Below are 11,580 nucleotides of genomic sequence, written 5' to 3'. Positions count from 1 at the left end.
TAACGGCAAATATTGGAACACTATTTTTGCACCTCCATATTCTACCCATGGAAAAGTGGTAAGATTAAGGAATTATGTATGTATGTATGTCAGGAAATATGGATCCACAAATATATATATATATATATATATAGTTATGTGTATTTAGGTAGAAATGGTGTGGATCAGTCACGGTAGGTTTATAAACGCAGCCATTGCCCAATTGGGACAGTTTGCAAACAAGACTCGTCTGCGAAAATCATCACAAAAAATTATGTTGTGAAATAAGAGCACAAAGTGACTCCAAATATAAACAAACCATATATTAGTAAATAAACAAATAAGTAAATAAAATCCATCTTGCGTGTGTTTTGATCCGAGATGAGCACAAACACAATGTCAAATGCCTTTGGAATATACGTAATTAGATGCATTTGTGTACCGTAGACCAGAAAATACTTACAAATCAATGAAGCAATAGATTAGAACCTTAACCATAAACATTCAGTTGCATTTAGTATTGTTTATAAGACCTTCCTTAGATGATCTGATTCATATATGGAGATTAGACTTTTTAAAAAGAATAAATTTATTAACTTGTTAGAAATGTGGATGTACCCACATTTGATTCTTAAACCAAAAACCTTGTGTTAATGATGGTTCGACAAGACAACTGTTGGAGTCGTTGTCTTATCAGAACATATCAAAATTTAACTTCACATATATGCATGAAGTGCAACATAATAGAACATAATTTCTTGTTATTATTATTATTAATGGAATTCTGCGTCCTGTAAACTTTCATACTTAGTTTTGGCACACTTAGCAAATATTTACCTTTTTGACAACTTAACAATGGTCTTTGCTTTACTTAATTAATTAATTAATTAATAATGATTGATTATTATATTATATTATATTATATTATTATTATATTATTTATATTATTAAGTTTCCAAAGCGGAGGTGGAAATATAATCAATGTGACCCCCAAAAGCAGGAACTCACTCATGGTAAACTCCTAGTAATTCCGGAGAAATAGATATCCACATTGATGGAATAATCTACGTAGTGTCATTGTGATGCAATTTTTCACAGGAAACAATACCCAGTTACCCACCTCTTTAACGTGAAATTACTTAGTGTAGACTATACATTCTCTCTCCTCTATTTAGAATTCCATTCATTTTACATTGATTTACTCTAAATTATACATACATACTTAACTACCTTGTACAGGTCTATGCTTGCCCATTTCATTGTAGATGAAATATACTGAAACTTATAAACACAACCGTATTAATATACATTATACATTAATAAGATCTGGAAATATCATATTTGTATTTATACTTTGTAATCCGCCAGATTTGACCATATTTTACTTATAACCTAAAACCACCCTTCCGACCTTATTCATTCTTTTAACATCCGGCATACTTGAGTAGTTTCCCATTTCTGACACACTATTCTACACAGTACAAAATTAATCTGCCTTTATATTATTCTCCAGGTTACATTTCCATTTCCATTTCTATAAAACACGATTGCCTGATCCAATACACAAAAATTTATACTACTCCTAACCAAGGAAAAACTCAAACCTATAACTAGTTAGCACCAAATTTGGAATAGTTATAAACATCTTTGTTAGATACTTTGATATTTTACGAGTTTTTCACTTCATTACGTTGCCCACTTTAATTGTTAGTAACCGTTAATATCAAATTCATTACAGTTGCAGTACAATACCGCCTTGTCTAGTCAACTATAACTAAATTGTGTTGCAACGCTGGATCTTTCTCATCACTGATTCTAACAAATTAGTTACATTCCAACCTTCCACAACTACTCCATTAATTCTTTATTACAACTCGTTCCTTTTTTTATGACTTCATTCTCCAACATTATTTAACAATCTGGACTTCCTTCCTTCCCTGTACATCTCATAGTAAGTCCAAGGCTTTTATGAATTTCATTTAAGTTGTACATTACCTCTAATATCTCTAACATTAAGAACCAACGTTCTTCATTGACTCATTCATTCACTCATTCACATTCAGTCATTCCCACATTCGTTTAATTTTTCATATTCATATTCAGTTTCACATTCATATTCATTTTCACATTCAAATTCATATTCATTTTATTTCATATACCGTTAATTTAATAATACCATCCACGTTTAATGACAAAAGATGAAAAATAACCATAATAATAATATTCCATATACTCAAGACGAAAACAGTCAAGGTCGATCTAAACGAGAAAGACCCCCAAGTTCTTACTTTGAGGCGCCACCAATACTTGTGGAATCTCCAACTTCAAATGATTTAAATATTAAATCTAAAGATTTTGCATCTCCATTATTTAAAAGACAACCTTTTAAAAATCTTTCAAATATAGTAATACCTAATGTTAGGAGGAAATTATCATCTTCAACTAAATCATTTACTCAATCTATGTCAAATGTAAGTAAAACTTCTCATCTGTTTTTCCATTCTAATGTAGAAACTTCTACTCCAACAAAGGGATTAGGAATTGGAATTGGAATTGGTTTACAATTAACTGATGAAGATGAAGTAGATGATGGAGAAGAAACTACAGAAGAAGATATAATTATCCCAAATTCACCAATTCAAGCTTCAAGAAATACTCGTTCAATAAGAAGAATTCATTCACTTTGTCAAACTACTAAAGAAATTGAAAGTTTTGTACCAATGGATGATAATTCTCATTTAAAGAATACTACTATTCATACATTTTCAGTTGAAAATGATTTATTACCAAGAATTGATGAGACTGAATTATATAAAATTTTAAAAGGTGAACATAAAAATGCCTTTGATAAATGTGTTATAGTTGATTGTCGATTTGATTATGAATTTGAAGGTGGACATATCGATGGAGCTCTTAATATTTCTACTAAAGAAGAAATTGAAAAGGCATTCATTAATAATATTAAATCAACTAATGATAATTTAAAAACTCTTTATGTATTTCATTGTGAATTTAGTATATTTAGAGGTCCAACAATTGCTAGTCATTTAAGAAAATGTGATCGACGCTTTAATCGTGATGTTTATCCTTATCTTTCATATCCTGATATTGTTATATTAGAAGGAGGTTATAAAAAATTTTATAATACTTATCGAGATTTATGTTTCCCTCAAGGTTATATTGAAATGAGAGATGTAAATCATGAAAAACATTGTGAGAATAGAATGGAACAAGTTCGATTAGATAGTAAATTAACTAGAGCTAAATCTTTCAATCAATATGATAATTTCTTTGAAAGTCCTGATAATTATTCATCAACTCCTAATTTACCTTTACCATTTACTCATCATAGATCTCAATCTTATACAACTATTACTAGTGAAAAGATTTTAAAGAGGCAAAGATCAAATTCCAAAGTTAAAACATTATCTAGTTCATCTATTAGATTAAGTAGAGCTTCAACATTTTCTTATGATCAAACTATCTTTAATTCAAATCCTTCATCATCTCCACTTCCATTTCATCTTAATAATGGATCATCAGGATCAGGATCAGGATCTTCAAATAATATTCAAGATGGAGAATCATTATTTTTACCACCATCAACATCATTTAGTAAATCATCGAATAGTAGTTCTCATAGAAAATCATATTCATCATGTGCATCATTAAATTCATCATCTTCATCAGTTAATTTTTCAGATAGTAATAATGGATTATTTTCATCAACTGAATCATTAAGTGATTCATCTCCAATGTTAGAATTCCCCGAATATTTTGATTCAAAAGGTACACTTATTAGACATAATAGTCTAAATATTTGTAAACCATTAAATAAGAAACCTTCAGGTCCAGTACCTGCTTTACCAAATAGAGTAATGTCAAATTCTATGACTATTGCTAATAATAATCATCCAAATTCTAATTTTAAATTTCCTAATACAATAAAATCTAAACCAAGTAGATTAAGTCTTAATAATAGACATCAAGGAAATAGTACTCCTGTAGGGATTTCTTCAAATATTGGTACACCAGCCAATGTATCTAATAAATTTACTAATAATCCATTTTTAGTTGCATCACCATTAATTAGTTCACCATTATCTAATACAACTCCATTATCAACACTTGGTTCAACTCTTTCAACTCATGGACAATCATCATCAATTATTGATCCAATTAATGATACGCCAGTTGATTTTTCTGTACCAATTCCTAGTAAAATCAATTCAATAACTTCAAGGTATATTAATCATTCAAGAAGAACTTCAGGTTCTTTACTTTCATCTGCAGGCGGAGGATTGTATAATTTTATTGATATTGATGAAGCTGAAGAAGAGGATGATGAAGAAGATGATGAAGAAGAAGAAGATGAAGAAGAAGATGATGATGTAACATACTATGATTCTACAAATAATACTAAAGTTACAACTCCAGGCAATACTATCAATATAGAAAAAGTTGAACCAACCATATTTGGAGTTAAGAGTCCCTTTGATAGTTAATACATTCTTTATAATCGTTTATAATTTTAGCATAGTCATTACAAATACAAATAAAAATAATATATAATATAATGGATTTATTTTACCGATATAAGAGATTTAAAAATCATAATAAGCTAATAAATAAATAAAGAAACTAATAGAAAAATAGTGATAACTAAACCTAAATCTTTGCATTAACTGAGATTAATTTAATGGCAGCATTATTAATAGCAATTGTACCTCTTTCAATAACATGAGTTTGGAAAATAACAGTTTCACCTTCTTTCCAAGCTAAAACTCTTAAAGTTTCACCTGGGAAAACAATACCAGTAAATCTTGCTTTAATTTCATCAAAGGCACCAAATTTATCTAATAAAACTTTAGCAGATAATCCATAAGTACACATACCATGTAAAATTGGTTTATCAAATTTAGCCCCTTGAGCAAATACTGGATCAACATGTAAAGGATTTCTATCACCATTTAATCTATATAAAGCAGCCTTAGATTCAGGAATTGGAATTTCAGTAATAAAATCAGGTATTCTATTTGGTGCATTAAATGGTAAAGTAGCAAATTTTCTTCTTTCTCCATAAGTTTTAGTATCACCTTCACACTTTCTAATAAAAAAGGTACCTTCATTTGAAAATACTGGTTCACCAGTTTCAGCATCAACTGATTTAGATCCATGAACAACAATAGTATTAGTACCCTTTTGAGTAATAGCAAGTGGATTAAAAGTAGTCTTTAATTTACCAGAAAGAGGAACTGGCCATTTTTCAATCTTAATATAGTGTTCTCCATGTAATAAAAACATTGGATTGAAATTTCTCAAATATTTAGCAAATGAAAGTTGAGATTTAATCGAATTAAAAGTAACCAAATGTCCAAAAGTTGGAATAACTTGGAAGTCTTCATTATTTTCATAAACATATTTCAATTCCTTTTCAGTAGCACCAAGAGAAATGTTATAAAGAATAACTTCTCTATCACCATAAACAAAGAGTGGATCTTCTTCATCATCTTCTTCGTCTTCTTCTTCTTCTTCTTCTTCTGGTTCAACAGCTTCCAAGATAGCCATAGAAGATTCAGTGGCAGATTTAGGATTAGCAGTTCCACTAGAGAAATCAGTAATAGCAGCCAAATTGTCACGAACAAATTCAGGCTTAACAAGATCATCTTTAGAAACTGCACCCTTAGCTCTTTGCCATCTGGTATTACCAATCCAACCACCACCGGCTTCAAAAGTTTCTCCAGTAACTGGTACATCATCAGATCCCAAGTATACTAATAATGGAGCAACTTGATCTGGGTGATACAAGTTTTTATCAGTTTCATTAAAAATAGTTAAAGTCATAGCAGTTTCTGCATGAGGAGCAACAACATTAACTTTAATATTACTTCTAGCACCTTCAATAGCCAAAGTCTTAGTTAAACCTAAAATAGCACATTTAGCAGAAGCATAATTGGCTTGACCAAAGTTACCATAAATACCTGAAGTAGAAGTAATATTAACAACTCTACCTCTACCTTGTTTAAGGAAATGTGGCCAAGCAGCCTTAGTTAAAGTATAAGTACCAAGTAAATGAACAGCTAATACCAGATTCCATTCTTGATCAGAAAGTTTAGCAAATGATCTATCTCTAAGAATACCAGCATTATTAACTAAAATATCAATGGTACCATATTTGGCAACGGCATTTTCAATAATAGCTGCACCATCTTTAGCAACATCATGATGATCAACATGAGCTTCACCACCAGCAGCCTTAATTTCAGCCACGGTTTGAGAAGCATCTTTAAAATCATTAACAACAACTTTAGCTCCATACTTGGCAAACCATTTAGCATATTCTTTACCTAAACCAGCACCGGCACCAGTAATTACAACAACACGATCCTTTAATGAAACAGATGGAGCACCAGATAAATCATTCTTTGGTAATTGCTTAGCAGCACTAATCAATTCACCATAAGAATTCAACATAAATGGATGTTGATTCTTTAATAATTCTGGTTTAGCAGAATCATCAAAATTCAAAATTTCATCAAATCTTTTAGCAACAGCTTCTGCAGTAAATGTTTCATCTGGTCTAAATAAAACACCACCAGATCTTTCCCATCTAATTTGAGCATAGAAACCAGCAGCAACTTCAAAAATTTGTCCAGAAACTTCATTAGAATCATGAGTCAAATATAAAACAAGAGGTGCAACCTTTTGTGGACTCAACTTTTCTAAAACTGGTGGAGGTAAAATAGTTTCAGTCATTCTTGATTTTGCTAATGGAGCAATAACATTAGCTTTAATATTATATTTTTCACCTTCTTTAGCTAAAGTTTCAGCAAATCCAATTAAAGCAGATTTAGCCGAAGAATAATTAGATTGACCAAAGTTACCATATAAACCAGCAGGAGATGAAGTATTTATAATTCTACCATATTCTTGCTTTCTGAAATAAGGCCAAGCAGCTTTAGTAACTTGGAATGCACCATTAAGATGAACATCAAGAACTAATTGAAATTCCTTATCAGTAATCTTTTTAAATGAAGCATCTCTAAGAATACCAGCATTATTAATAACAATATGAACAGTTCCAAAATTTTTAACGGCAGTTTCAATAATTTTAGCTCCATCAAGGACATTATTATAATCAGCTACAGCAATACCTCCAGCAGCTCTAATTTCATTAACAACAATATCAGCAGCTTTAGCATCACCACCTTGACCACCTAAACTACCACCTAAATCATTAACAACAACTTTGGCACCTCTTTTGGCATATTCAAGAGAATAATGTTTACCTAAACCACCACCGGCACCGGTAATGACAACAACTTTATCTTTAAATGATAATTCCGACATCTAGTCTTCTTTTTTCTCTCTTCGCTATAGATAAAATATCAAATACAATACAATCCTCAATTAATTAAATTCAAGAAATTGAGAGACACTGAAAATGAAAATGATAGTGATAATTAAAATTTAAAAATTTAAAATTTGACACTGATAAAATTTCAAATCAATTATGAATTATGAATAATGAATAATGAATAAATTAATTGATCAACAAGTAATTTATACACCAACAATAAATAAATAAACTAAAAGAATTGATCTTAGTAAATGGAGAGATGATAACTAAAGTAAAATTATTTGAAATTTAAACAAAATACTGGATAATTGGTTAGTATAAATATATATATAGTTATTGCGGGGAGAATTTAAATGTCCATGGAGACCCCATTGGTACAGTAAAATTTCCCTTCGAACTTTTCCGCTGCTGACTAGGCACACTTTGAATGTGAATTTCCCCGGATTTTTCAGAGGTGTTAACCGAGGAGGAAATATTCACACGCAAAATTCTTATATATGTTTTGCGGTGGGAAGGATTTTATATTGTAAATTAAGTTAAGTTTGCTATTTAACTATAGAACGGTTAGTTAATTAGCGGGATTACTGTAATTGTGTAATTGTGGTTTTTTGGGTTTATGTTGTTTTACTATTCAATTTTTAATTACAAACCATTATCAAAGTCCGATATATACTCTTTTTAAACTACGGAAATGGATATTCTTACAATATATTATCCGTAGGTTCCAAGTTTTTTTTTTTTACGTTATATATTGTGTAAGTGGAGCTAATTACATATATGTTATTCAGGTTAAATATATTAATTTATTGATCATTGAATTATACTTCATATATTGATCAAGTGACTGAGGCTTGATAGGGGAGTATGCTCCGCGTGCATCTGCACACATGACCGATCTATATCCATTAGTGCCCGAGGTAGGAAACACATGTCCGAGACCGAGGATAGTTTTAAGTCTTTGTCTTCTCGTGCACTTGGGCACGTGAGCTCGTTATCTATTTGATATATTTATTAAAATATTAAATAATATATTTATCACATGACACTTTTAACTTATTAACTAGTTTAAGCTAAGCTTTCTATAATGAAATGTTGCAATATCAGGTACACATACACATTAAATAATATATGGCAAGCGGTTGCTAAAACAAGTTGCTAATTTTCAATTTTCAATTTTCAATATTTTATTGTTTGTGTAATAGCCGTATGCTCAAATCCATTTTATACTTAACTTAACTAGTATACAACATACACTCATAGTTAACACATCGTCTTTACCCCAATTGACTTATTTCAGTCTTTACTTACTTAAACCATATGATTTCTCTAAAGTAATATGTCTCAGACTATTTAATAACTTCATGAACTTGCCCTTACATTTTCAATTTATTCTGCTACCAATCACTAGGTCATCCTGCACACAACATATCCAAATCAAGTAATTTAAAAAAAATTGGTATACAAATTGTGTGCGTGGTGGTATATACAGTAAATGATTGGAATATACGAATAAGTTCTAGAGATAGTATTTTCTTAAGTAGAATACGGAATTGAGGGTAAAAACTATAATGCCATCTGAATCAAGTGGTGAACCATTTGTTAAAGATAGTGAGTCTTCAACTACAGAGAAGTCATCTCCCACTCTTAAGTATAAAAATGATAATCCTGCCTTGAAAGCTAGTGATGGATATGATTTTGAATTTAAACCATATAAATGGTATAGATATATATTCTATGATCTTTTATTATGGGTATTTTCAATTATTTTTGATATATTCTTTAGAGAAATCAGATCAAGAGGGGCATTTAGATTACCTAGATCTGGTCCAGTAATCTTTGTAGCAGCTCCTCATCATAATCAATTCGTTGATGGTGTTCTTTTAATGGATCAAGTTAAAAGAGAGTCTAATAGAAGAATATCCTTTTTAATTGCTGCTGCTTCTTATAAACAAAAAATTGTGGGTACTATGTCAAAATGTCAATTATCAATTCCTGTAGTTAGAGCTATGGATATGATGGTTAAAGCTACAGGAAAATTATATTGTGATTTTGAAAAGGATCCTTTAACAATAACTGGTAAAGGTACAAAATTTTTAAGTGAATGTACAATTAAAGGTACAATTGCTTTACCTCAAGGTTTAGGAGCCAGTGAAATATTGGAAGTTGTATCTGATACTGAATTAAAAATTAGAAAGGAATTCAAGAAAACTGATAAGATTGTTGCTTTATTAAAAAATGGTACATCCTTTAAAAAAGCAGATAAAATTGATCAAAAGAGAGTTTATAAGACTGTTTTTCAACATTTATCTCATGGTCACTGTATCGGTATTTTCCCAGAAGGTGGATCTCATGATAGAACCAATTTATTACCATTAAAAGCTGGGGTTGCTATTATGGCTTTAGGTGCTATGGATTATGATCCTGATTGTAATGTGAAGATTGTACCTTGTGGAATGAATTATTTCAATGCTCATAGATTTAGATCCAGAGCTGTTATTGAATATGGTCATCCAATTGAAATTCCAAAGGAATTGGTAAAAAAATATGCAAATCCTGAAACTAATAGAGAAGCAGTTAAAGAATTATTGGATACTATTACTACAGGTTTAAAGGCTGTGACTGTATTATGTGAAGATTATGAAACTCTTATGGTTATTCAAGCAGCTAGAAGATTATATGCTCAAAATTTGGCTCAATATTTACCATTACCTTTAGTAGTTGAAATGAATAGAAGATTGGTTATGGGTTATGAACATTTTAAGGATGAACCTAAGGTTCAACTTGTAAAATCTAAGATTTTGAAATATAATGAAATGTTAAAGCAATTATATTTACCTGATCATCATGTTGAAGATTTAGATGAATCTAATAAATTAAGAGTCTTACCAGTTTTAATTTATAGAGTTCTCAAGTTAACATTCCTTTTTATCTTAGCATTACCAGGAGGAGTTTTATTTTCTCCTGTTTTCGTATTATCGAAGCTTATTTCTCAAAAGAAAGCTAAATCTGCTTTACTTCATTCAACCGTTAAAATCAAAGCTCATGATGTCATTGCAACATGGAAGATTTTAATTAGTATGTGTTTTGCTCCTCTCTTATACAGTTTCTATGCTTCTGTGGGGACTTACTATGCATACACTCGAGATATTGTTCATGGCCGATTATTCTTTATTTGGGGTAGTCTTTATTTGTTAGGTGTATTGGTAACTTATTCAGCTTTAGTAACAGGTGAACAAGGTTTAGATATATTAAAATCAATTTGGCCATTGTATCTTTCTATTACCAATGGATCATCTTTAAAGGAATTAAAGAAATTCAGGAATGAAATTAGTGAAGAAATTACTGAATTAGTGAATACTTTTGGTCCAGAATTATTCCCTAAGGATTTCAACTTATTGGAGATGAAAGATCAATTGAATATCACTGGTGAAGTCAATTATGTTGATAGTGACGAAGAAGAGGATAGAAAGACTGAAGAATTAAGAAGAAGAAGAATTCAAAAACGTAAAGAAGCCAAGAAACAAGCCAAGAAAGCTTCAGAATCTTCGGAAACAGATTTATCATTACAGAAAGATGATAAACATTCTTCATCAATGTCGGATGGTATTTCTTTAATGAATTCGGATAATTCCTTAACTAACATCCCTATGTTTTCTGATTATAAATTACATGAAAATATTAAAAATCCTCATCTTGTATTAGAACAACAGTCAACTTTTCCATCAACAACTTCGATGTATGATGATTACAGGCATGGAACTAGTGATTTACATCGTCATCCACATTTACCAGTTGAAACTTCACGGACTCCCTCCAGCGAAAATGTAATTGAATTCAACTTTAACACGAAGCTTGATCATAAGACATTGAGCAACAAGATTAAATCGAAAATGAGAGAATCGAGAAATAAAGATGATTAGTAATACATAATACATAACATAATACATAACATAATACATAACATAATACATAACATAATACATAATATAATACATAATATAATACATAATACATATAACACATATATATAGTTTTCATTTTTGCAGATAGCTTCTTGATAGAATAGTGCGTCTTTGCTGTTCTCAATAATGAGATAGATAACTCATATTTATATGTTTAATTGTCTTTGTTTACCAGATGTAGTCATTACTGTCACATTTAATCCTTGACATTGTTGTCTCTCTTAGCCAAAGGAGAGGTTATATCTTTGATTTATTAAATTCAGGCATTTTATATCATTT

General features: G+C 30.3%; 3 protein-coding genes across 3 annotated transcripts; 2 read left to right on the top strand and 1 right to left on the bottom strand. All coding sequences in view use genetic code 12, as the record gives it.

The window, feature by feature from the left end:
• The first annotated feature begins 2,537 nt into the window (after nt 1–2,537).
• MIH1 (putative tyrosine protein phosphatase) lies at nt 2,538–4,564 on the top strand. The gene has a single exon (XM_064879739.1). It carries the CDS (start codon nt 2,700–2,702, stop codon nt 4,482–4,484), a length of 1,785 nt encoding a protein of 594 aa, XP_064741478.1. The 5' UTR covers nt 2,538–2,699; the 3' UTR covers nt 4,485–4,564.
• Nucleotides 4,540–7,732, bottom strand: FOX2 (bifunctional hydroxyacyl-CoA dehydrogenase/enoyl-CoA hydratase). Its single transcript, XM_064883465.1, has one exon. It carries the CDS (start codon nt 7,327–7,329, stop codon nt 4,648–4,650), a length of 2,682 nt encoding a protein of 893 aa, XP_064741477.1. The 5' UTR covers nt 7,330–7,732; the 3' UTR covers nt 4,540–4,647.
• Nucleotides 7,733–8,907: 1,175 nt separating this feature from the next.
• SCT1 (bifunctional glycerol-3-phosphate/glycerone-phosphate O-acyltransferase) lies at nt 8,908–11,259 on the top strand (the record flags this gene model as incomplete). The annotated part of the gene is made up of 2 exons (XM_064882961.1): nt 8,908–8,947; nt 9,017–11,259. The coding sequence occupies 2 exons, from the start codon at nt 8,908–8,910 to the stop codon at nt 11,257–11,259; spliced, it is 2,283 nt and encodes a 760-aa protein (XP_064741476.1).
• Nucleotides 11,260–11,580: the final 321 nt, after the last annotated feature.

Source organism: Scheffersomyces amazonensis, assembly GCF_036850825.1.
Source record: "Scheffersomyces amazonensis strain UFMG-HMD-26.3 chromosome Unknown RJT21scaffold_1, whole genome shotgun sequence".
Lineage (NCBI taxonomy): Eukaryota > Fungi > Ascomycota > Pichiomycetes > Serinales > Debaryomycetaceae > Scheffersomyces > Scheffersomyces amazonensis.
This window is presented reverse-complemented; position numbering and strand designations above follow the sequence as displayed.